The sequence below is a fragment of the Neodiprion lecontei genome, chromosome 6 (genome assembly GCF_021901455.1).
Source record: "Neodiprion lecontei isolate iyNeoLeco1 chromosome 6, iyNeoLeco1.1, whole genome shotgun sequence".
NCBI lineage: Eukaryota > Metazoa > Arthropoda > Insecta > Hymenoptera > Diprionidae > Neodiprion > Neodiprion lecontei.
Genome location: NC_060265.1, coordinates 28954607 through 28981632, shown reverse-complemented (window position 1 = coordinate 28981632; position 27026 = coordinate 28954607). Strand labels below are relative to the sequence as shown.

The following is a 27026-nucleotide window of genomic DNA, read 5'->3' as shown; positions in this document are numbered from 1 at the left end:
GGTCAAAAAAAAAGGAAGGTTAACCCCTTTGTATTTTTGTCGAAAAGTTTCGCGATTTTCAAAAGTGCTGGAATCAATCAATTGTGGCGCTGTGCCGACGTAATTTTGCGAGAAAAATCGATTGGATGCAGTCCCAATACGCTGCGATCAACGCATCGAAAGTTACAGCCAAAAAACAAAAACCTGAATGTTCGACATTTTTCAGCAGGTGCTTTTTTCCTCGTATCTTCTCTCCCGTTGAACCCACGCTCCTTTTGCTGCGTTTTCTGAGTTCCTTGGGGTCCAATTGGTCGGGAAAGAGTCATACGAATCAATTCTGAGACGAAAAATTTTTTGGTCAAAAAAAAAGGAAGGTTAACCCCTTTGTATTTTTGGCGAAATTTTCGCGATTTTCAAAAGTGCTGGAATCAATTCTTTCAGGCACTATTCCGACGTAATTTTGCGAGAGAAATCGATTGGGCGTAGTCCCAATACGCTGCGATCAACGCATCGAAAGTTACAGCCAAAAAACGAAAACCTGAATTTTCCACATTTTTCAGCAGGTGCTTTTTTTTCTCGTATCTTCTTTCCTGTTGATCCCACGCTCCTTTTGCTGCGTTTTTCGAGTTCCTGGGGGTCCTATTAGTCAGGCAAGGATGATACAAATCGAACTCGAGACCAAAAATTTGTTGGTTCCAAAATGAAAACAGAGTAAGGTCAACCCCTTCGCATATGTCTCCTTCAGACATTTGACTATCCAATCAGTATAATAAGAGTCCCTACGAGCAGTGGATCACAAGTTTTCGGTTGAAATAAAAGCAATGAAGCACGTTAGGGACCCTACAGTTTGAGAAGCTTTCTCCACATGGATTTTCATATATATCAATTTTTCACCTCAAAATAGTATAATACTTAATTCAGGTTCCGGTTATTGAGTTGAAATAACAGCTCTTTATATTTTCAAGTCGAAACGATCAACTCCGTTAGAGTCATCACTGATAAACGGAGAAACGACGATGTATGTTTTTAGTCGTGGATCAAACAATATTCTTGTTATTTCCTCAGAAGTTCACCAGTCTTCCGAAGAAAATACTCTGCTTAGGATCGCGGTTGATCGAAATGAATATTGGAGAAATTTCCATCGTACCGTATAATGTTGCAGTCTTAACAACGTAAGGATACAGCTATTATCGTCAGGTCCCAATTCGCGAATCAGGAACGCTTTGATTGAAGTAAGCAACAATAATACTCATAATTAAAATCCAATCATGAATATCTTCATCACAAAAATAACAGTATCAGTAATGATCGTTTTTGTAATCGTTAATACATAGCGCTAATAATTGCAATAAACTAATCTATACACTGATTTTCGTATACATCTTACATATGATAAATCATAAACAGGTTTCGTCGACAAATGCGTCGGAAAGTTCTGATGTCTGCGTTGAAAAATAATTTCTCCAAAATCGAACGTGCAATCCAACAGTATCCTTGAAACTTCTTGTTTGCTGTTTTGTATGCAATCAATTGATTGTACAATGCAATTCACAAGAATGGTTCATATTGGCCTGCTCTTAACGAAGAGGGGACCGCCATGATTTTTGTTAAAATATTTTTCGGCTACACAAGAGTTATAGGTGGAATAAAATCATTTACATCTATTTATATGCTCAGAGTCAAGTTTTATTTTTGAATCCGTTAATTAGCGTCATTCGAATCTACAATCGCTTTTATTTAAATTCACCCCCTCCCCCCGTTTTCCCTGCCCCGTTATATTCATTTTTCGTTGAGTTGGAAATAATTTGTACATTGTAACAATATTTACACGTATTTTACAAATCACATCATAATATATAATTACATACGTATGTGTATAATCTACCTAACTATGTATAATATATGTATATTTTAAGGAGTTGTGTTGTACTTACGGAAAGAATAATTTCATCATTTCGAAATCGATAACATTTTTTATTAATTGGTTGTTTTTTTTTTTTCACCAGTCTCTCTTTCATTATGTCACATATTCATTTGGTATTTTTTCTCTTAGATTGAAAATTACCGTGTTTCAAAAGCGATATGTCTTCGACTACACAGCGTTTCACAGCTGTTTCAGTCATTTTAGAATTCAGTTAGAAATATCCATTCCGTACAAATTGCGTAGCTATACATATCGTACGTATGCGTCATTCAGAAAAACCTTTCTCTTTTACGAATACAACCTATCAAATATTATGCGGAGTGGACGAATTAGAAAAAAAACAAAATCACGACTCCCAGAGAAAGAAGAAACCAGCAGAGAAACGGTACTGTAATAATTGCGTGTAATAAAATTATGATGCATCATATACATACATTGACATATGTGAATATATCTTTCTGTAAACCTATGTACATACATATCTGCATACATATTTGTCGATACAATAAACTATTGGTAAATACTAACTCCTCAGTAGCTGCGATATGTATATTCCTTATTTCTTACTCGCTACTATATATAACGCTTTATCATTATACATGTGTTGCTTCTTATACTTCTAATAAATTTGCACTGGTATTCTTCGAAATAACGTCGATTTAAAAATTTCGTAAAACAAATGAAAACAAGAACACAGAAACAAAAGAAACTTTCCTAGCTATCACTAGCATAAATTTATCATCTTACTGGTCACTATTATACATAAATACATGTACCCATAAATTCATACATAATATGCGTATGCCGAATTTTTCATTAATGTGTACACATTCATCGCGATGGTCTGCTCCGGGTACTTCATCTTCTCTCTTCATCGCTCGTTCACCATCTAAGCTTCGCCTAGGTCAGCGATCCACCCGGAAGTCGCCACTCCTAGAGGAAGCTTAGATCTCGTAACACTATTTACCGGAAGTTGACAGCAGAGGACTACCAGCGGCTGAGTAGCCCTGGCTGCAGGTTGGCAGCATGAACGGGTTCATGTTGAACGGCGAACCCACGACTCCTCCTAACCCTGCAACATGGCCACTTTCAGTCATACGTTAGGTGCTGTCCTCCCTTACGAACTTGGGATAATACATCGCTAATGATCAGCCGTTAATTCACGGAGGTATGAAACGAGGAATGTACATGCCTAGTGCTAATTTTCCATACCCTTCCGAAAAGCACATTGAATTTGGGTAAAAAGCGAAAATTTATACTTCACGATCAATTAAAGATAGAATAAGCGATGTCAAGGTCAAATTTACCATTGCAACGGATATCTATTACTCGAGCTCTTCACACTCAACGTCAAATAACTTGATTATACCTTTCGAATGGACGTTTTGTATCCATTGACTAAAGGGAAATATCGAAACACGAAGGCTTCGACAAGTTCATTATACAGCGAGTCGGTCAAGCCACGGTGGTAAAAGACAGTAAGTAATTCAGTGAATACTAGGGGAAAATCTTCGCGAAACAAAATCATATCATTCCTGATACCCATCTGTATTGAGGACTTATTACACGAGTCAAACGTGCGGTTCCTGTGGCGTCAAGTTCTACCTGCTTCTACGTTTCTTGATACGAGTTTCCCCTGGACTTGGTAAAATTATTCCAGAATCGTTGTGCATGCATGCTTAAGTTTCGAGCATAACATAGACATGCGGGTAGGCTGCAGGGTAGTTGTTGCATTTACGTGTGTGCCTGGTATACGTACGTTGTTGAATTAGTATATCGGTTACTGTGCTGCGGTAGCGAGGTGATGCTGGGTGGGCCAGTGCGACGGGACCGAGGAAGTCGGGGGTCTCAGGACCGGGGCGAAAGCGCTGGCGTCGCCGGACGAATAGAAAATGCCGTACTGTTCGTGCGCTAAAACGAAAATCATTCGAGAAACGATAAGTGTACGTGCAGTTAAAAACAACTTAAATAAGCGTGTCACTCGCGCTGCGGGTGGTTTTTCGTGAGCTCACATAATCATGCATTCGTCTAAAAAGCTTTTCACTTCCTGCATTTATAGCAACGGGTATACAAAAACGCGAAATATATGCTATTCAACATCGTGCAGGTTAGGCGCATGCAATTAATTATGTTCAGCGTGATCAATGGTGATCATTCTGTTCATCTTGACATTTCTCACATGATTCTGTGTTTCCACTTTTATTATTACGTTCACAACTGTGATACAGCATTTTACAATATTACCAATAAAATTTAGTAAGACAAACCTACATGGGATTTTGCTGCTCATTTATTGCTGATTAGTTGCTATAACTGAATTTGGATCTCAATAAACAAAAAAAAAAAATTCATCACTGTATTTTTTCTCGTTTTATAATTTCTCTAACGGGTAACCGTGCCACCCTTTTTCAATCTGATACCCTCGTGCTTTCACCGAAGGGCCTTAGGAATAATTCCCTATATTCGTCTGAGTATTATACGTGAATCTTTCGGTGCTGACTGACATGTACATATCAGGAACTGCAAGTATAAAATTTGCACCGGGCGACATACGGGAATGGAAGAGGCCGGACGAAGCGTCAGTGAGAGAAATAGGAATAAAGAGTGCGCGGGGATTGGAAATACTTACGGGAGTTGTAGAGGGTCGGACTTCCGGGTAGGGGAACCGTGTAGGGGTTGGTAGCGGCTGAGTAGCTTCCGGCGGTACTGTGACTGTGTGGGGTGCTCGCGCTGCTCCCACAGTAGCCACCGCCAGTGCCACCCCCGCGGGGGCTGACGCTGCTGCTCTGCCGGTAGGCGTCCGCACTGCCCCCGACGCTGCCGCCGCCACCTCCCCCGGCTCCCGTCGTCACCGAGCCACCGTCTAGAAATAGAAACCTGCACGTCAGATCAACGCATCAGTATCCGATCACTCAGCTCGAAGACGTTGCCTCATCAGTACGGTAACGAAGAATCGATCAACCGCGTCGGAAGGTTGTTTGTGATTGGGACGGAAAATGTTACGCTCAACGATAGATTGACGAGTTCGAAAAAAGCGACGAAAGTTCCGCACTCCGGCAGTTTGGGGAATTGATACGAGACGCGAACTTACCGTCGGTCCATTTAGCGCTACCGTTTTCTTGCACGGTGACGGCTAGCTGGCCTGTATAAGAGTTGAAGGCTGTGGCGGAGGTGGACGTTGGCGGTGGCGGAGGATGACCGGAACCCGGGCTTCTGGGCGCCCCGGTGATGCCCGCGTTCCCACCTCTCGGCATGCTGTACAAAGCTTCTGCCAGGTCAGCCGCCCTCTTCAGTATTATTTCCTTCGGAAGCTTTTCCGGGTCACCGGGATGCCTGGGGATGAGTTTCTGCAACCTCTGGAACCCGTAGTCGATCGTTGGTTCGTTCAGTGCTGCGGGGCGGGTGAGAAATGGTATTTCAGAGTTGGTTTTCGCTAATTCTTAGGTCGACGGGAGAAGCTGATTGTGAGAAGCGCAGGATACTCACAAACGTAGACAAACCGGCCCGGTGCTCCTTTGCAAAGTTGTTTGTTCTTATAAGATAGCGTCACTTCGACGACTCCCGGTATGTGCCGTGGTGGCGTCTGGACCCTGATGGCGTGCGGTGTGATCAGCTGAAATAGATTATGGTCTTTCAACTCGAGACATTCTTTCCTACGACATACCGGCGGACGATAAAAAAATAGTGTACTTGAGGCGTGAGGCTTACCTCACTCCAGACGAGCATGGTCCCGAAGACGACCTGCAGTCCGTCGAAGAAGTTGTCACCGACGATGATGACGGTGGAACCGCCGGACGTCCATCCTTCGCTGGGCGATATCGCCTTGATGCATGGGCTAGCAACGGACACGGGTTGATAGAGGCCTGAAAAAATAGAGAGTACCGTGTCTCGCGTCGTAATAGAAGTGCCCTCGTCGGAGAGAATTATCTGAATATTCTGTTTATTCGTTTGAGGTAGGGTGCAGGCAGATATATTTTCTGGCGCGGGGTTCTCGGGATGGAAAGAGGACTACCGTAGAGCCGGAGAGAGGTACTCCGTGAGATAGAGAGACTAAGAGAAAGGGAGGCAGAGAGAGAGAGGGAGAGAGAGAAGAAGAAGAGAGACGGGACCCACAGTCAGAGAAGGGTTGTACCAAGAAGGAGAGGGCGATCGGGCCGGCGGTGTCTCTGCTTGGAATTTATAACCCAATGATATCATTTTGTACCCCGGCAAAGCCAAACCAGTATCACCCTCCACCCGCCCGTTTTCTTCCCCTCTCTCTCCCCCACCTCCTTCTCCCTCCCTTGGTCCTCCGCGCTCCCGCTGCCAGAGCCCAGCCACGCCGGAGTGGTTGACATCATGGTATATTGCCCTCAGTGATTCTCAAACACTTTCCTCGAATCTAATAAATCTTTCACCAACGCAAACAGTACCGCTGTACTTTATCAACCCGTGGATACACACAACGTGCTCCACGGATTCAGTCGATTCTGATGGTCCGTGATCAGGCTGATGGTTGTTTTTGGGACTCGCGCTCGTTTTTCCGCTGGTTCAGGCTGAATCGGGTCCGTCGTCAACGATATTTTGGGTATTCAGGTAGTCCATTTATACGAAACAACTTGAAGTTGCTGATCACTGTGGTGCGTCCTTTCATTTCGTTGGTAACCGCCTGGCTCTTTTTTTCTCCTTTCTCTCGTTTGCAGAGGAGGTAGGGAACTGTCGTGCAGGGGTAGAAATGGTTGCAAAGAGGGCGATGGAGAGACGCGGTGGTTGCGAGGGGGCTGTGGAACCCGGAACAAGCGTACCGTCTCGGAATAAATAAAATCCTCACAGTTCTTCCCCTCGCCGTTCTTTCTCCTCGTGGATCCCAGAGGCTACGATCTTCGGCTCCTCTCGATTCTGCTCACCGCCGGAACGCGCGATTAACTATGTTCAATTGCAAATTTTACGAAAGATTTTCATCTCTGCACAGCGGAGACTAGATGAATGAATATTACCGAAAAGAAGAAGGAGAAAGAATTTGCCTGAAAATGGGATTCGGTTTTCACGAGGTAATGGCTTGAACTCACTCGGACAACAAGTGTTTGGTTCAATCCTTGATTGGCTTCACAGTTCCTACTTTTCGGATACCAACTCAGTGCGCATGTATGCGTAGCTGGAATTCAAGTGTGATTTATTTCTCTCCAGAATCGGAACAAGGCTTGTTCTTTTCCCTTTTTCATGCGGCGGCTGCCTGCGTTGGGGTGAGATTATAGCGGGTTGAAAAAAGCACGAAATGCCACTTTGTCTCATTGGTATGCCCGTTTTGCCCCGGTGTATAAGGGGTGCTCTGTGTGTCTGTACATTATACATGGGGAGCTAAGCGTAGTGGGCGCATGCACGATCGGGGGATGACGGTGTTAGTGTCCGAGGGCACGTGGCAGTCCCAAGATAGCTTAGACTCAGGATTCGCTAGGCAGCGGGTCTTGGGCAGCCAATTCAGCAACGTCTTTGGGCGACTGTAGCCAACCAGACAAAAGAGGAAAAGAAAAGGGAGACGTCGGAAGACGAAGAAAGAAAGGAAGAACAAAAAGCAGAAAGCGGTGAGAGACCGTTTCCTCCTTCTCCCTTCTACTTTCTCTTCCTCTCGCTGCCATTGATTTACATCTTGTCTCGCGTAGCATTGGGAGCGAGTTGAGGGGTGCTTCAACGATATCGGCCGTTTGTATGCGCGACCGACGCCAAACTTTGCTGAATTGCCTCACGACTTCTTGTACTACCTTATAGGCTCCGGTACGCCTTGTGATCCATCCCAGACACTCACCCTCTTCTCGTTCAACCCTGACGCATTAATTCTCTAACGATTAATTTCACCCGTATACTTTAATCGTGTGTGAACTGGGTGACTTCGAGAGGATTCATGCACGGATCACGAAACCAGCCAAGTAAAGATAGGGCGTAACTTTACTTGCACCGGAGTAATGATTCGTTATCACCAATACTATACGATCTCCTGAAGGATCAAACGAATTTCGAGAGTTTAATGCTCCCACGGTACGGACATCCGCTTCGGTAACCATTGTTGAAAAGAGTTGGCAGTCCTCCTGCGTAATAAATGTGCAGATTTGTAACACGTGAGTTTTTCGAATGTCAGTCCACAACCAAGAGTAAATTTTTGGCTAATATCGCTTTCTCGGGGATTTGAACGGTTGTTACTTTTACTTGAACTCACGACTTACTTCGTTACACACAATGGCGAAAAGATTTACTAGTGAGATGAAAAAAAGGGGAATGAATTCAGTTGTTGCCCAGTATTCAGCAAGTTGGTTTCATCTGAACTTGGGTGGTTCCAAATGGCCGAGCCATTTCCCAAGGTGCACCTCATGGTCCATAAAGGAAATTTCCCTCCGAGTGGCACTCTCATTCTAAACTTATTCTCGGCGGTTATACGAAAGAGAGTTGTTACATTTCGGTGAACTAGAACGCGTTGGGGCTATGGAAATTCGGGTGATTTCGTACATATAATGTATACCGTAATGCAATAGTTAACGGCCGCTTAAACTCGACTACCACTGGCGTATGCTAGTAATAATATTTATAATCACCTTTGTAATGCATCACTCCGTCAAGGGCACAGTACATCAATTCTGCGAACACACCGAATTTAATTATAAAATCAATGCAGGTCATCGGACTATTTACTAGGTAATTCATCTAGCCAACTATCCATGGTGCCATGGGAAGCAAGTTTAAGCGGACTCTTACTGATCAGACTAAGTGTTCTTTCGCTGAGCGAATATTGGACCCGGTCTTATCGAGAGCTCGGTGTAGTGTTCGCTGGGAAATCAACATCTGTCGGTACGCGGTTACCTAAAAATCTGTAGGGTTGATTTACTTACTGTTGTACTCGCCGGTCTCGCCCGGGTTGAGGCGTTTCGCCCTCCGGCCGTGTTTACTGTTGTTGTGGACAAACATATTGTCCGAAACAGCTAGGAGAGGCCCTTCGACTCCGATTTGGGTCGAGATGATCACCTGCCAAACGTGAACGAGCAATTAATATCGGGCGAGTGACTTGCGTGGCACTCGCGAATTAAGGGTGGCAGGGACGGGAGAGTCTGCGTTTTGCAAAGAAGAAGAGTCAAAGTAAACGTGGCAGGATTTGAGGAAACCGGTAGACCGAAGGCCAGCTGCGCCCTGTGTATAAAACTTTTCTCCCTTTCCCGACGCTTTGTCTTTTCTGCCCCCGGGTTTCAAGATTTTTTGAACTTGCGGAAAGCTGCGAGTGAAACTCGACGTTAAAATGACATGAACTCCGTGGTGGAGCAGGGGAACTGCAGAGTGCGGTGAAAATTTTCCAACTTGGAGCACCCCGCCCCGCGTACATTTCTGCCCTGGTAAAATTTTAATCCACAACTTTTCGGCAATAAGCAATTTCTAAACAAATTCAAAACTGCAATAAATATTTTAATTCCGGTTGCGGCTTAGCCGAGCGGAAAACAGGGAGAGCTCAAGTGAAACAGGAACTGGGGATGAGAGAGAAGAGAGCGAAAGTGAACAACTGGATTGCGGGGTGGCTTGGTTTTTGGTAATTTATTTTTTAATTCTGTCTTTTGTTTCTGGGGCGAAGGGGACGAGATACTCGCGGCACTGTGCCGTCCCGTTGCCGCTGCCGCCGCCGCCGACCCACCTCGGTTACAAACGGGCGGGATGAAAGTGGGGGTTGTTATAGAGGATAAGGGGTGAAACGGGGTTGTCGGTTGATGCCGAGTCGGGCTAATTGCCAGCCTCCCGGATTACAAGTCCTCCCAGAACCCACGGCGCTCAACTTTCAACAACTTTTCCTTAACTCGAGTGCTCGACTAACGCCACGCTGCAGTATCTGGTGAAATTTTTTCTCCCCGCAGAAAAATGGTCACTGTCTATAATACACTTCCTCTCCCCGTCCCACCGCTGTCACCAGCTCCAATTTGACCAAAACAGAAATAGAGAGAAAAAAGAAACTCGAGAGAATGCATCGAAAGCGAAGGAGACAAAATTCCTTGAATCATGCTGTGCTGTGCTTTGTTGCAACGCTTGCGGTCGAAAGATAATTGAAAGATTCTGTGTCGTGGATAATTGGGAGAATTTCATGCTCACCTGAAATCGCCTCATGTCTCTCGGGTTCCCGGCGTTCTTGAGGCAGTTCTGGTTGCACTTTAGAAAGAACTTGAGGAAAAACCTGCAACCGAAATACGAGATTTTTGGGTGTAATAAATTAATTTACAAGGTGTTAAACACTCCTAACGTATATTCTAGAGATTTAATTAGGTTACCGGGTGGTAGAAGAGGAAAGGAAGAGAGAGGGAAGGAGGATTTGGTCAGGGTCGGCGAGGCACGCGTGAATTCTGCATGTACCAATCGCAACCCTCTTCTCAACCATACATTATTCAACATTTCTCTAGATTAAACCAGCCACGTGTTTAGGTCCGACCGCTCGAGGTGCGGAACCCTCGACTTGCAGGTCTGCTTTGTTAGGACAAAAGCGAAAACAAGTTGAAGAGCCAGCGAAGTAAGAAGAAAATATAGTTGCAGAGACCCGACGATTATCGTTCCGAAAAACGCAGCTTCCTCCTCACCCTTCTTCTCCTCCTCGGCGGTACGTCTCTATAAGGTATCCAAGAATTACCGCAGGAGGTCTTACCTCGTCGTAATATTACAGATTTCGAGGGAAAGTTCAATCGAAGATAAAATCGGGGAGAGATCGAGACCGAGATTGGAAGGCGTGCAAGCCTTCGCCAGCTCAGCAACATCAGACGGGATAAGAGGCTGACGGGAGGCGTGTAATCAATAATTTAAGCGTGCAAAGTTCGAGGAAGAACGTAGTCTCGATATTTTCTTAAATAGTTAAACTTCGCAAGACTATTTCGATCCCCGCGGCACGTTTAATTTCACATACCTACGTATCTCGTCTACGTATACGTACCACACGCAGGAGCCAACGATCAGCCAAACTGCGAATGATCAAGCGAATAGAGTCCTGACCATTTTTCCGAACACTCCGTTGCCATACGCATTAAAATTTACAACTCTGTTAATAGAAAGTGTAAACTTACATTGCACCTGAGAGTATCGCTATCGACGAATAAATTTTTAGTCTTGATCAGGCAAACGGGAAATACGTTACTCTACATTCACGTTTCGGCGCAGGATTTGTTAAGTTTTTAGCTGCTGATGTCAGTGTTATGATTCCTCGAGTTAAGTGGATCAAAAAAATTCACTATCGAACGTACATCCAACATTTGAATTCGATAAAATCAAATGATACGGTGTGAATGTTCATCTTAATTTAAATGATTGATTCTTTTTCTAGACCAGCATGGAAATTATAAGCAATACGGGGGGTGGGGGTGAATGATTTCGTCTGATGGGAAGAATGTCTCTCAGAGTTTCTTTCAATACCTGGTTGCCATTGGAGTAGGAATAGGAGTAGGATCAGGAGTAACGGGTGACAACCACGAAGCAGCTGTGGGGCTGCAGAGAGATAGGTATAAGGTGTATAAACCGAACGTCGGTCTGGAATCGTGTGGATATTCGTCGGTAACGCGTAACGGGGGGCGGCGAGGGGGGCAGGGAGAGTCGTCGACACACATAGGTGGCACAGCCGAGCGTCGACGAGGCAAAGAGCCGGCGGGCTCAATTTTCATGAATTATGTAGGATATCGGGGGATATTGAATTCGGGAATTTTTCGGAGAGAACAGGGCGATGGCGTTTCAGGGTGTAGTAGGTATACCGTTGCAAACGCGGGGCGGCTGCAGGAGCAAAGGGGGAAGAACGCCGCGTCGACGTCGGGAGATTCTCGACGGGTGTGCGTGATGCCATGGCACACGAGTCGAGGACTCGTGTGCGTTATGCGTGAGGATCGCGGGAAGGAGGCGGCGGAGGCGCAGCGGGCGACGTGGATTGGAGGTGGAAGAGGGACGCTGCGTAGGAAACAATCAGGAGGGCGGGATGGGGGATGAGAAAGGAGAGAAAGAGAGGAACAGGGGAAGAGAGGGGCTGCTAGTAGGCCTTCCCTCCCCAGGGACGCCATTGTCAGCCCCCAGCGGAGAACGTCGCGCGCTTCATCCCTCTGGGAACGGAATGGGAAAAATCAAACGTGTACTTTTTGAATCAGCCAACGTTTTATCAACACAGGTTTATTATATGCCTGCACACCACCTGACTTCCCCGAAAAAGTTGGACACCATTCGCCGTGTCGTTTCGGGGGTGTTTTTTCGTCGTATACCAATTATTATACAGGCGTTGAAGAAGAAGGAGGATCAACGATTTCGACAATTTTACGGACAAATGTCGTCTACTGCGTTACTATGTATTTTAGAATCCCGAAACTTGTTACGAAAGTTGTTCCGATTACACTTATGCCACCCTTAATCAAAACAAACACTATCATTCAAGTTATCGTTCGACCAACGTTTCTAGCCACCAGTTAACATCGAAGTCTCACTGCGGTTAGTTCACCCGAAGCTTCGTTGTAAAAGAGGTAAATTTCATAAAACAAACAACGTTAAGTACCCCGAGTTGAATTGGCCAAAAAAAAGTTCCACCCAAACGAAATTAGTATTTTTCTTCGTCACTGTTTCGTCTCGCCGAGGGCTGAAGCTCCGAGTTCTGGAGCTGTGTGGCATTTCGAGGGTTGCCTGGAGGGGGTGGGCTCAGGGGGGCGGAGGGGTGGAATTTAATTTTGTTTACTCTTAGGACGTTAAGATTTTATCGCGATGCTGGATGGGTATTCAAAGGCATTGTACCGGTTATCGGAGGCTCGATCGGCGCTCTGTAAGCTCGCCGTGTCTCTCGCCGAGCAACCGAGCTTCGCGGACGACGAGAAGGGAAACGGAAGGAACAAGTAGCGTAACCTACCTACCCGCTGTTTTCTCTTGCTCGTATAGATAGTGAGCTCCATCACCAGACAGACACACGGCTAAACAGGTGCTCTCCGTCTGACGATCTGTAGCACCGATAGTACCACGCTTCTAATACAGCACCTCGCTACCCTCTCGGGTATGCCGCCTACTTTTTCTATTGCCGATACGACATGCCTCCTCCTAAATTTCAACCGTTCCCTTTACAAGAAAAAAAAAAACAGCCGTGAAATATTTTGCAGCACATCTCAATTTCTGGACACTTTTCAGAGTCCTTTAACCTGTGGACAAATTTCTTTCGCAAGTTTTTTGAGGTCTGAAGATTGTGTGTTTTATTAGGAGAAACTTGTTTTTCTTCTTTCTATTCGCAAATATGCAACGTTCGTGCTCGGGGGAATTAATTTGTAAGGAACACTGAGTATCTCTTTGTTTTTGAATGAATTAAATTCGAGCAAGGTGTTCACGTGAAACATTATCGAATTTTCTTAAAGCGAGTACCTAATCGAGTTTTCACCGAGAGAAAGAATCGTGGTATTGTGATAAGTTATCTCAGGTCACAGAGCGGCTTTAAAAATGTTTGCAAATCTGATAACGTGGAGATTTTTCATCCAACGAAATAAGGCTGTCTGAAAATCTGGATTTCATAAGTAGTAAACGTTAAGTTTTTTTTTTTTCTCAAGCGACACTGAATTCCAAAATTTTTCACATTCTGCGATAAAAACTAACCCAATTGATTAACAAACGAGCCTTTCTCAAAATTTATTTTCACGGTCGTACTCTGCGGAAAAATCATGGTATCGAATACGCGGTATTGTCGTGCAGTCGAGCCAATTTGTTCGCATCGCGATGCGCGTACCGACGGTATCGGATTGCTCGAAAGGTGCAGAGCGCCCCTTGTTCTGCCACTAACGAATTGACGCGAAATAATATATACAGAAGCCTCGTGGAGGGCCGATTGCAAAACGATCCCCAACCCCTTCAGGGGTGACTCTGCCTCTCCGTTCGACGGTGATAGTGCTTGCCTGTATGACACGAAGAGCTTTTACACAACGCGAATTCTCACAGGTACAAATACCGAAATACGGTAGGCGCGCACCTGCACGGCACGATATCCACATCGGTCCAGCGGGGTGCGCCCCTCGATACTGTGCACGGATGAAAATCAAACAAACAAGAAAAAAAAAAACAAAGAAACGGAAAAAACAAAAAGCAACAAAACATATACTCGCGGCGAGGCGAGGCGGCAAATGTGCACCGTTTGCTGTTTCGGTATAGGTACGGCTTTTACATTTCGCACGACTTTATCACAGAACGGCTGATCCTTGTACCGGGTGCTGCAGGGTTCGGTTTCGAATCGGAAAATAAAGGCCGGTGATTAAAAAAAAAAAGCACCATGGATATATCGGTCGAAGGGGGGTCCTGCACTCGCGGACGAAATTCACCGAACTCTCGATGGATCGTGTGCAAACAAAGTTTGGATAAATTCAATCAAACCTTGCGCGATAAATCATCGACTCTCGTACTGCGGTTTTAGTTTATTTGAAGTTTTTTATAAATTTTTTTTTTCCCAGGTGTGAATGTATTTTCTTGGATCATGATTGGATTACGGGTTGGGTAAATTTGTCAATCAACGGTATCCTGATATTCGCGCTCTGAACGTTTCTGGAAAAATCACTTTTGCCCACCGATCGTAATTCAATTTTCAAGTCTGTTCTCATCGTCCTAAATATGTACGCTGACGAAAGAATCCTTGACAGGAGAAATTTCAACAATTTCTCCGGCCTTGGGTGAGGCCCGAAAACCGACCGGCTGAAAGAGGTCTAGGAAGTCTGAGACTCGGTGTAAGAAGAAAAGCTACGTCGGCGAGGGAAGGAAGGAACGTTTGGTTCTCAGGCGAGGCGAGGCGAGGAGCTGCAGGCTCTCCGTGAGGAAAAATCTAATAGAGTGTGCGAATCGAGTTTGCTCTTCCCCTCCGAGTAAGAAACTAAAGCTCTATCGATGCCGTCGCCCTTATACTATCGGCTTCGGAATGAAATCCAGTTCGCATTTGAATCAGTCTGTAACGCAATCCATTAGCAGCTAACAGCCAATACTTTGGGCCTGAGGAAAGAAGAAGGAATATAAAGCTCGAGGCGTTGACGCGACGTCGCGACGCTCGGTTCAGCCCTGGTGTATCATAGTCGCGCGACGCGGGGCGTCACGAATGATTAGTATATCCGGCGCTCGCACTCGCCACCCCCAAATTTCCCCCATCCGATACCCGCTCACACGAGACCAGCAACGCTGCCGATATTATCCACCCTCCATCACGAAATCCCTTTTATCTGCTAGCTACTGCATTTCCTCGCAGACGTGCCTCACGTTTCTCTATCACTTTTGACAGCCTCGCTCGTGTCTGCAGGGTATTCGTGCTTGGCTTAAGGAAATGCACATCTGCAGCGGGGAAACTCAATGCCCGGATCCGAAGATTCTACGAGAAAAACGATCATTTTTCTTAATTCTTACGAGAAATGAGAAATTTCTATAAATTTTCATGATTCAGGAGGGAGAAACGAGCAGCCGTTGTTTCTGATGTATTTTTCACGCACTGCACGGGATATTTTTCAAACTCACCGTTCTGACGATATTTTACTCATAAAACACCGTGACTTCTATCGTTTGTTTGTAGCAAAATTGCGATGTCTGATAATAATGCTCGATATCCTGTGCAAATAAAAATTACACAAAATGAACGTCTGTTACCGTTACCAATCATAATTTGAGCACAGAAAGCGTTTGAAACTCGCGATGATTAGTCAAAGAAGCGGCAGAGAATGAGATCGGGATGCTTTTATTCGGCGCTTTTCGTCCTGGCGACAGCGTCAATTTCTGTCCGATAGTAAGTAGCCTCTGATCTAGTAAATATATATCCAGGAAGGGTGGGAGGAGGATGGATGTAGGTGGCTTAGCCCGAGCTTACGCGTAATAGTTCCAAATAGGGTGGAATTACCCGCATCAGAAATCCATTTTCTCTCTCCCGCAGCAACGCGGGCGAAATCTTTAATCATGTTTTGAGGTCCCCTTTGCCGCGGAGCGCAAGAGACTTTCTCTTCTTCGCTGGGGGTATAAGGTTGTACATATATACATAAAACGTTAGTCGGGAGAATATCAACCGGGATGAAAAATGCCTGAGATCGAAAAATGAATTGGGCGATGTGCCCGTATCCTCGGAACCCGCGATTTTCGCCTCTGTTACTTACTCCACCTACGAACCTGCCGGTGGAGCGAACGAAAAGAAAAAGGAAAAGGGAAAGGCTCCGGACGAAGTGGTAATTCATCTTGTCAGGGTCGTTAGAGTCTGCTCCGCCATAACGGGGTGGCAAACTTACAAATGCGTGTTCGTTGCCCTCGTCGTTTATACCGCAGTCCGCGACGCGAGGTTTCCGCTGCGGATAATATTGGCGCGGGCGTTTTGCTGATGGAAAAAAGCCCGAGCAGCGTATACTAACGATTGTAATGATGGCAATAATAACGACGAAGACGCGGCCGGGGATCGGAGATCAATTTCTTTTCATGAATTTAAAACCTATACCTTTTTATCATCATCCTCCTCGTGAATTGCTGATACCGCGTGTATTCCATTCCTGCTTGATGTTCTGTAGGTAGATATTATTCCGAGAAACATAAAGTGAGAGAGAGAGAGAGTGATAGAGAGAGAGAGAGAGAGAGAGAGAGAGGGAAAGGGAAGAGACATCATAATCGATTTGCCATTTCCTATAGGCCGGGAGGTATAACGACATCCTGTACATTGTATACGTTATATGCGCGTGTATAATGACGTTGAGAAAGTAGAAATATTATTCAACGATTCATTTCTTATGGCAATTAAAACCGACGAGGACTCTCGGTCCTGCGGTATATCGAACCCTCCAGCGGTTCGTTCCATACGTCTATACTCGTTTGAGCAACGCCTACCGAAGGAGCCCCTGAAAAACCTTGCAGGATCAGCGTATTGGAAGGCGTGTTCAATCGAGTGGCTAATCACCTATTAATACAACCCGCGACTTTCTAGACTGCTTCGGTGACTGGGCAATTACAATCGCCAAAAGTGATCCTGAAGTAAGAAGGACCACCGCCTTTTCCTTTCTCCGTAAGCTAATTGACACGGAAAATTTTTAATATTAAAGTCTAACATTAAAGTCTCAAAGAAGTTGAGAATCGCGAGAATTTGGAACAAACGGTCAAAGGACTTTTCAGCGACGCTTCCAACGTTTTCGATGTACAGAATCCCAGATTAGCTTCTAGTCCCGAATGCGTTATGCAGCACGGGGATCGGCTGATACGTCAATTAATAAGAATGTGTACTGTGGTCCGAAGTCCGCGTAGTAGGTATATTGGCCCAACTGGCGAAGAGCGGTATCCTTGAGGCCCACGTCGCAGAATCTACACGTACCTACTTCGAGTGTGTGTGTGTGTGTGTGTGTGTGGATGTGTGTCTTGCATAAACTTGAACAGGGGTTTGGGGGTATGGTCGGGTATCGCAAGGGATGTTTAATGTTTAACCAGTCTCCATTACGTCCAATCCACTCCTCAACCCGCCTTGTCCTTATACCCTTGCCACCTCCTAGCTGCTGAACCAGCTTCTCTGTGCGGATCTTACGTATCTCCGAGTGATTTTGGGCGAAACTAACGATGAGTTCCAATACGCGGATCGACAATCATTGACGTTGTTACATTGTATTGTTACTGTTATTATTATTATTATTATTATTACTTAATACGGTATGTCTGACCATTCTCGATTTGGCGAATGAATGACATGCACGCTGGTATGAGATACGTAGACATAATATAATATAACGTGTCGTACAAGCTTCTGGACGACGGAAGATACTTGGGAAAATAAAGTGGAAAAAAATAACATTGTCACACGACAGGTTCTGTGGGTGGAAGGTGAGCCCGAGGATGTAGAATTAACATTTTCCGACTGCGGAAGCGGCTAAGATAACACGTGCCTCAACGACCGTTCCAATTTGTTAAAGTCCTCTGCATTTGACGTTCTCTTCAATATTTACTGACAAAATTTTGCTAATCTGTAGCTGAGCAACGGATGATAATGAATTTCAGCACGGCTAGGTTTACACTTTGTGTTTCCTACGAAATACAAGTCGTGTTATTTATAGGGTTCGATGGTCGGTAATGAATCGATCAGATGATTTGAAACCAGCTTCGTCATCATCGATCTCCGAACAATACACTCGCGTACACGTCCGGGCAAATAACGTGTTAATTACTTTTGCCCTGAGGCAGAGGAAGCGAGAATAGCGGTGAACCACCCTTGCAGTACCTCCGCCTCCGGAAGGGCCCAAGGTACCTACTCGCGCTAAGTCTATGTAAGACGAGGTTCAGGCTATTCACCGGGTCCGCAGAGCCACTACCGATGCCTTGCATAATTCATAGCTAAGTAATACGTCTCACTGGATGCCGTATTATACCTGCGAACCGCGTCCCAAGCCGCCCTGCCACGTTTCCGGGCTGCCGCGGCGGAAAATCGTAGCGGAAATATTTTTCCACGACGTTTTCGAGTCGGTTTTGTTGCACGCGGAGGTAGAGGTGGGGAGTTTCGAAGCGTCGAGTCAAGTGCACAGGTATTTTCCCAAGTTGGAAACTCCTCAAAGTGAGATCGTGCCGACAGGGAGCCGAGTTCCTTAAGCCAGTTAGGGGGCAAGTCACGAGGAGCGGCGAGGAGTCGCGACTCAAAGGCAAGAGGCAACGTCTGGCTGTGTGGATCACCTGAAATACGAACTCCCGTATACACGTATATATACACACGGGCGCAGAGGCGCGGGGAAATATGAAAATCTCGTTTAAGCCTCATTTGAAAATTTACACGGGGAACGAGGTTAGTCACGATTAAGTAAACCGGGGTAAACGCGTTTGCTCGCCTCACGCGCGGTTCTTCCCACTCTTTACTTTTCCTCTCTTATTTTCAGCCGGCTGCTGACGCTGCCCTCCGTTTCTTGCCGCGTCTCCTTCTTTCTCTCGGACCTTTCACTCTGCGGGCAACAAACTTTCACCGATATTTTTACTCGCGAAACATCTTTGAAATTGGGAAAATTTCATCATTCACAGGTCTGATAAGTGATCCGGAATCACTGAAACTGGAAATAGAATTGAAAGTACAATGACTTGAGTTTGTTCGGATACTTGGTTAATTTGAAAAGAAATCTCTTCGGGCTATCTATCACGAAATTTTCGAAAATAATGCAAATATTCAAAGATTTTCAAGTACCGTTGCGATGACTGAAAATTTAAAAAAAAATGTGCATTCATTTTTATTCATGAATGGCGTATAAGTGATGGGGATAAAATTCGATTCATCCTCTTCGAATGACAAGTGACAAAATCATCAAACATTGAATACAGCTGGGATGAAAAAAGACACGTGTCAAATCTTTTACGATGCCGCGAAAATCCGGCTTATCTGTCCCGCTTGTTTTCCAACGATGGTTTCAAGTGAGTACTAATACTTGTAATCTACGTGGGTCTTCCTCTTCCGCCGGGCCACGTGTCACCCGGAGGCGGTGCCGCGGTGACGTATGACCGTTTTTGTGAATGTTTGACGCGGAGAACTTAAGAGGGTGGTTAGCGGTTACCGCCTGCATTATAACCGAGAAATTCCCAGGGGTTTAAGCCTTATCTAAATACAGACATTACTAAATCGTTCTCTCGGAGTTGTAAGCGAGGCGGAACGCGTCTATGCAACCGTCGCGTCGTTACTTTTTCGGTTCGAGCCTGCACACGACGAGCCCGTAAACGCAGGAAACGCTGGGTTTCAATTAGTTCGTAATTTGAATTTCCCGCGCTCGGAGATTTCCAAGTTCGAAAACTCCACCCTGCATATTCACCCCTCGGGGCGTAGGACGCGCTTAATTTTTCACAATCCTCTCCGCGTGCCTCGCGGCTACCCGGCGCCGGGGTTTCAGGCAATAACTCGATTTTTATCGCGGGCTTTATTAAAAAATATTTCCTAATTTTTTACCTGCAGAGTGAAACGCTTTTTTAATTTTCTCCCCACGAAACGGGACAATTACATCTCATTGTCGGTACAGGGTCTGCGTATAATAATAACAATAGTAATAACAAACCCTACGGAAATTCAGAACGTTTTTACTGTAACTCGAGAATCTTTCTCGCCGCGACAATTTTCATTCGCTTTTATAGTTCACGGCTTCACCCTGATCGCTTCTCGCGAATCATCGTGTAAAATTGAGACAAGGAAAACAAAGAAATCTCAATTATAGACGTGACACGACAGGTATTACGAACTCGAAATAGTTGTCGGCAATCAAATTTTTAACGAAAACAAATCGCAACTTTCCAATTTGATTTGCACTTAGTAACCGAAAACAACGCGCCTCCTCGTCCTTCGCTCCAGGTATAGTCAAAGCGGCTCAGGACTTTCGCAGGACGAGGTTAGCAGTCGCCATGCTGGCAGGGCACGCGAGCGGCAGGACAGGACGCGGTGTCGGTCCGCGCGCAGGGGTTGCTATGACGACGAAGGGAGCAGCGAGGGGAGGAAGGCCGAAAGCCCTCACTCACCCTCGCGGAGGACGAGGATGCAACGAGCTTTCGGCGGTTCGGTGGAATCATGAAAGCATGATCGGCGGATTCGAAGTTGCGGAATTTCCACGACGGAAAGGGATATACCGCAAGGAGCGGGTATTTATCGGCGGAAGAAAAGGAGGCCTGCCCTGCTCGAACGAGTCTTCGGCGCGAGGTGCGAGTCGTATTTTTTCTTCCTCGAGGAAGAGGCGACAGCCGTCTTCGGCCGGAGTGGATCGTATTTTCGGTTTACAACGTCCACCGCCTGCCGGAATACTCGAGGGCGTACCTGACCGTTTCGACGGGTTCGACGCGCCGGCGGAGAGCCGACGCCGTGCAGGAATACCGGTCCCAGAGGCGTCGTTACAATTAGACAGTGCCACCGCTCGCCCGCCCGCCAGCCCCCCGATGGCCCTTCGCCACGACCTCTAAATAACTTAACGGTGCTGACAACCCGATCGCGCGTGACTTTCACACTATCCTAGCCGCTAATGCCTGCGTCAGAAGTTCCGGGAGGACAATGAAAGGGCGGCAAGGGGATGGGCTGAGGAATTCAAAGGAAAACCTGCCGATCCTCTCCTCGATAATTATTTTACATCGTTATGAATAGGGATGTTTCGGGAATTGTTTCAGCAATTCAGTTTTGGTTAGTTACGGTAAGCAGAATTTGATCGCGTGTTTTTATTTTTTCAAATTTGAAACAGCGTTGAGGCAGATACGACAAGTTAGATACGACTTCACCGACGCTGTACATCTATGAAAGCAGTGGAATTCAATGACGTATAATTTTTGCAATCATCGTTTCGATCAGAGGAAAAAAGAAAAAACAAAATGCTGCCAAATAATTTTTAGAAAATCTTACTTTTTGACTTGCACATGAAAAACGGATCTTTTATTTTCAATCAAACTTATCTATTGATTCTACCTGCAGCTCATACGGTAACTATTCAGACCCAAATATTATTGAAATTTGAAATTTTCATAGATCTCTAAAAACTTTTTTTGTCTGAAATTGCCAAATTTTATCGATTACACGTGACGAAAGAAATGTCTGCGTGTTTTCATCTAAAGTAACGTATTTTTATGAAACGAAAAAGTAATTTTATTTTACTCAACGAATCATTGCTTCCGTAAGTCAACAAATCCCGGATATCGCATTACCGAATTATTTTGGAGATGAAAATTGAATTTTTACTATTCTTGCCAGTCAAGTCCCGAGAATCTCTTAAAAACAATTCCTTGATTCCTACTTCCAAGCACACGTCGAGGGTGTTTTGCTGACGAGTTTAGACCACTTGCGGATGTCGGGTAAGAATGGCGAACACCGAGAGCGAAAAGGGGGTTACACGAGGAGGAGGAGAGAAAAGATGAGACGAGCCGTGTACCACTTACTGAGCCTGTCTGACGGGAACGGGACTCTACCACTTGGATAAATTTATAATTCAGGTGTCTCTGTTGTTACATTAATTGCCTTCAACGTAGCTCGACGAATCAACGCCGTCCGAATACTTCCGGCTCTTATTTGCAGCCAAGTTCTTTTCGAAGCAATTCGCAAAACTTCATCATAATTTTTCATTTCACTCCTATACTTTCGTATATTCAAGACGTAGAAGAGCCTGAAAAAGTTCAAAAACTGTCACACAGTTCTATTTCAGTACATACCGGTATCGGCGCTAATTTGTTGTATCTTTTGAGAGCTGTACGGCTGAATCGCGTTTCGGCGCAGTAGTGAAATAAGGGTTGTAACTTTATCCGATATTTTTACGGGCGGATGCTAAGCGGCAGAAAACACCTGTCTGACTCTCGCCGTATCCCTTGTACGATACAAGCCGTATAATTTCGTACAATCTTGGAAAGCTCCCTTCGCCCTGCCCCGCATTGCCCGCTCGCTGCCGCTCTCCTCTCTCCTTTCTCCTTTCTCCTCTCTTTTCCCTCTTCTCCTCGTTGCGGCGCTCCCGAGCGACGCGAGCAAGCGAGAGCCAGAGGCTCCCTCGGGACTATCGACTGGCAGGTCCCGTGGGGCAAGTCGATACTCCAGGGACACTCGCCTCCTCTCGCTCTTTCTCCTCCGGGGCTTTGGCTTCTAAACATCTTACGCACGCGCGCGCTTCCCCGGCCCTCTTTCTCTTTCATTCTCTCTTTCTTTCTTCATCCTCCACGCTGTGTTTTACCGTGGATGAAAACACCGGAGAGGAACCTGAAATTAGTTTGAGTATAACTGAATCGACGTGGTCGCGGTTAACGCTCTCGCCTGGATTTTCAAACCGACGCGACCTTGACGCGAATTATCCGCCAGCGAAATCTTCGGGTCAACTACTTTCCGAACTTTTTATCCGAGTCGAAAAACCTACTTTCTTGCGCGGAGAAAGCGATCCAGTGATAACAATAGAAAGCGAGAGGGAGAGATGCGAAGAAACAACAAGGACATCGACCGGATCAGGAGTTTCGATAGAGGTGCTACTCAGTGTCGCGCATCTGACCGGAAAATCTCTCCTAAAGGTCTTAACCAAATTTAAAACTTGCCCTAATCCGAATGTATCCACGTTCGGTTTTCTTCTTCCCGAGACGATATGACGTATCTTACCGATATACGAGCGAAATTCATGAGCGTCAAAAAAGCTCGCTGAATTTGACTCGTCGTGAAACAATGTAGACTAGTTTCTTTACCGCTTCTTTTGAAATAGCCGCGATAGTTGTTTTCCGTCTTCCCGTCAATCGGAGTACTCTCATCATTCGCATTAACGCTGAATGGATTTTACGCTGGTTAAAATCGATCCGGATGAGCCGCCGTAAGATCGAGGCGTCGTTTGAGGCGCTGCGCAACATGAATTATCCATAGTTCCGTGTCTGCACCCTGCAAGTAGAGAAGAGGCGCGGTACCGCAGAGGTTGTGGACCTTCTATGAGGGCATAGCGCGGAGGGTGGTTAGGGGTGCGTTGGTTAGGGTAAGGAGGTCTCCCCCGTCCTCGTCCTCGGCGTCCCGCACACCCTTGCCTTGGGCAGGGCGGCGGTAGCTCGGCTCTCGGCCTGGCGTAGGTATACGGCAAAGAAAGAAGTCATCAATATCGCGTGGCTTTCGGTTGCGCGGCACTACGTTTCAGGGGGACAAAACTTCAGCCGTGGGTGGGCGGAGTCAGGCGTAATCCCCCAGAGTCAAAATGGAAGTCTCAAGAGACGTTGGCCGGGTTACCGTTGTCCCAAGAATCGGTCCGAACCGACCCCCGAGTTAACGGCGGACAATAGTTTGCCCTCCGCCCTTACTTAGGTATTACCAAAGGGAGGACATTTTGGGTTTTTCTTCTGTTTTTTTTATTTTCATTTCTTACCATCTTTTTACTTTATTTTTGTTTTCCGTTACCTTTTTTACTTCGGGGCAGAAAACTCCGTTGCAGCGGGTGATATCCGAGGAGAGGGTGCCTTCTTTCTCCCCCTTCGTATCCCGCGCAAACATCGCCCGTCCCGAGAAAATAGAGAACTGGCTGCTTTCCATTTTTTATTCCCCCAAAGCGTTCAGCCATTTTGATTCGTTCCTCGCAACGCGTATTGCGAATCGCGATTTCTTCAAATTTCACTCACGCTGCAGCTGAGGAGTGGCGTAAGAACTTCCGTTTGTGGAAGATACAACGAGACCCTCAACTCGCGGTTCCTCGAGAGCAATTTGTAAACTGGTGCAGGAAGGTGATGCAGTAGTTGGACAACAGCGTCATAAGTCGGGAGTGGTTCAAGGGGTTGGGGGGCTGCTCGCGGGCTCCCCAGAGGCGGCGGGCTAAATATATCCACCCTTGACAACCCCCGAGGGAGAATGTCAAGACAACATGGCCGACGCCCGACGCTCGACGCCCGTCATCCGACTACGAGCAGCGACTCCGACCCACGAAACCTCCACCCTATGTGTGCACTAGCCTTGTATTGGACAACCCTCGCCGTGGAAATCACCCCGGTATACCTTTCGCGTATATAGGAATAGCGGTGTGGTCCTCGACCCTCGCCGCCTTCGCCGCCACCGCGCGTGTAAGGCGGACGAGAAATCGCCCGGATTTATACACGGTAGAAAATTTTCCTCCTCTTTCAGAAATTGAAATTTATAAGTCGGGAATCAGATCTGTGTTACACACACACACACACAGAGAGAGAGAGAGAGAGAGAGAGAGAAAACGCTGCAGCTCCCTTTATTTCAGCCATTTTGCAAATCAACCGCCTCCGCACCGGAGACTAAACTTACCGGGGGAGACACGGCGAGGGGGTTGAAATTAGCCGCCTTTAAGATTACACTGAATTAACAAATTGAAAAAAGACCTCCTCCTCCTCCCCTTAGCCGCCCCTTGAATTGTTCTTAAAGGTGGCATGCCGGGCGCCTGCCGCCGCGGCACTTAGCCTTAAACTTAAAGCGAGATCCTGCGCAAGGATATCACCTCGACAAATTCATGCAAATGTTACTGCCTGCACGGTACATGCCTCTCTCCCTCTCCCTCTCCCTCACGCGTTTCCTCTCTGCACACGACTGCCTCTGTACATCCTCGTATAAATTATGGCCCATAGTACGTGTATGGAGAGCTTTACACCTATCTGATATAACGGTAACTATAGGTGGCAGGGCTGCCACCTTAGCCTCGCTGTAACTGTTACTACTTCTCCTTTCTCTCCCTGTCACATACGCCTCTCCATGCGAGTACATCAAACTGCATATCATCGCGCTTACCGAGATGCCGTCTCACAGGTGAATATGTACTCCGTTTCTGACGCTCCTCGTCAATTGTTCTTTTCGATACTGGATTTCACATTTCCATGGATGTATTCGGAGATTTTTCCCTTATTTTTTACACCATGAAATTATCAGGTTCGTGAAAATAACTTCGAGACAGTGTAACGACGGTGAAAAATCTGGCAATTCGAGTCCGCAGGTTCAATATCGAGAGTCTCTAATGATGCACAAGAGTCCTCTGAATGGTACGATTTTTTTTTTTCACCGTCAAAATCGACGCATGCATTTTTAAGAGCATATTTTTCTCAGCTTAGAGCACATAAAAACGCTGTTGTGCGTCGCTGGTTTCCGTAGCTCGTGCGTTATTTTTGGAACTCGGGATAGTATAGGTTTGAAAAAACTTTCTTTATTTTTTCTTCCTTTTCTTTGTTCACTTTTTATATTTTTTCTCTTCCGTCGTCGTTGTTGCTGTCGTTTTTTTTATATCGACTTGGTTCGCAGCGGAACCGGACTACCCGTGATTGTTTTTAAGCTTCGGAAAGCCTTGGGACGTACTTGAATAATACAACGGATTCAGTGATTTCTTTCTCTCTTTCTCTCTCACTCTCCTCCCGGATTCTCACCCCTCCTCCCCCTTCACACCGGTATTTATTATTTCTCAACAATCAGGTGAATAAGTAAAATAGGCCTGTTGGTGTGCGAAACAATTCGGTGAACAATATAGAAAAGACGAGTAAGAAAACTTTTCGGCGACCCATTTTCGCGTGGTCGTCGTTTATGCCGATCTGGAAAAAGAGCCGAACGCGAATATGGTGCAGGGCTGCAGACGATGAGGAAGTCCTTTGTTATTCTTCTATTTTTCTCTTTTTTTTTCGTTGGTCTCGAAGAATCAGCCTTTTCGCAGAGGGTGTTCGGATGACGGGGTCCGACTTCCTCCCCGTGTCTGATTGGCGAACTTTTCGTATCGATTATAGTCCTCGGTGATCTTATGCAACCCCTCGGCACCCCCGCAAGCGCCGGTAGAGTAGCTACTCTAGTGGCTGCGAATGTAAACTTTAGGGGTTGAACTTCGTCCCGGTGGCAGGAAGGGAGAAGGAGGAGAGAGATACGCGTATAGCGACGACACGGAGAGTGAGTGGCAGTAAACTCAGGTGTCGTTTGCGTTTTCTATTTAGCCGTTTCAGGGTTGTCTGCTATAGGTCGGCGTTTTACTGCCTCCAGGAGGGCAGACGCCAACTTTAACTCGATTTGAATTGAATTCTGAGTTTTACGTCCGATGGGCAGGCGTCTCTCTTACATTCTCCGTCCTCTCCTCTCCTCGCCTCACACCGGCCCTTTGCTATCACTATAACTCACTCGAGATTTCAACCAATATTCGATTGGTCTACCCACTCGGACACAACTCATCGTCACCTGCACCCGCAAACTCGATCCAATCTCACTCGAACTCGACCCTGACTTGTGAACTTGAAATTTGCACGAGTGCAGAAGGATTGAAATGCAGTTTTTTCCTCAGCGTTTTTCGTCGTTGGAAGTGCAACGTTTTTGGTTAAATTCTCGAGGAAGAACTTTAATACTCCTGAATTCTACCATGTCATAAAATTAATTTATATTCTTCTCTCGGGAGAACGAACGATCATAATTGGGTTCTGTAGATCTTTAACACGCCTCAATTTCTATCACGTAGCGTATCGTTCAGTAGCATGGTCGTTAAGGAACGTAGAATTTTTTTGGGATACGCTAGGATATAAGAAACGGTGAAACTAAAAGTTGGAAAATTTGAAAGAATCGTTTGAGAAACGAGAGAGGAAACGGTTGAATTCTGAAAGTGTTTGTGTGGGTTTTTTGCCTCCAAGATCGCCGCAGCGCTTTCGGGCTTTCGCTCTCCTTTTCCTGAATATTGTATTGTTCAAAAAACATCGTCGGCCCTCCCACGCAGGGATAGGAGCCTATCGACAACGGCGTTCCTCGTACATTTAT

General features: G+C 45.9%; 1 protein-coding gene across 2 annotated transcripts in view; it reads right to left on the bottom strand.

Annotated features, from left to right (window-relative positions):
* Positions 1 to 1649: 1649 nt before the first annotated feature.
* The window catches only part of LOC107217870 (transcription factor collier), a 66668-nt gene continuing 41291 nt past the window's right edge, over positions 1650 to 27026 (bottom strand). Inside the window, exons 7-15 of one of the 2 annotated variants that reach the window (XM_046743175.1) lie at positions 9998 to 10079; positions 8761 to 8893; positions 8467 to 8508; positions 5612 to 5766; positions 5390 to 5516; positions 4995 to 5294; positions 4533 to 4766; positions 3663 to 3814; positions 1650 to 2975 (exon numbers count right to left, since the gene is read on the bottom strand). In XM_046743175.1, the coding sequence (XP_046599131.1) occupies positions 3684 to 3814; positions 4533 to 4766; positions 4995 to 5294; positions 5390 to 5516; positions 5612 to 5766; positions 8467 to 8508; positions 8761 to 8893; positions 9998 to 10079 (1204 nt within the window). In that variant the 3' untranslated portion in view covers positions 1650 to 2975; positions 3663 to 3683. The remainder of the gene's footprint in view (positions 2976 to 3662; positions 3815 to 4532; positions 4767 to 4994; positions 5295 to 5389; positions 5517 to 5611; positions 5767 to 8466; positions 8509 to 8760; positions 8894 to 9997; positions 10080 to 27026) is intronic. The other variant, XM_046743174.1, reaches the window with a different exon arrangement.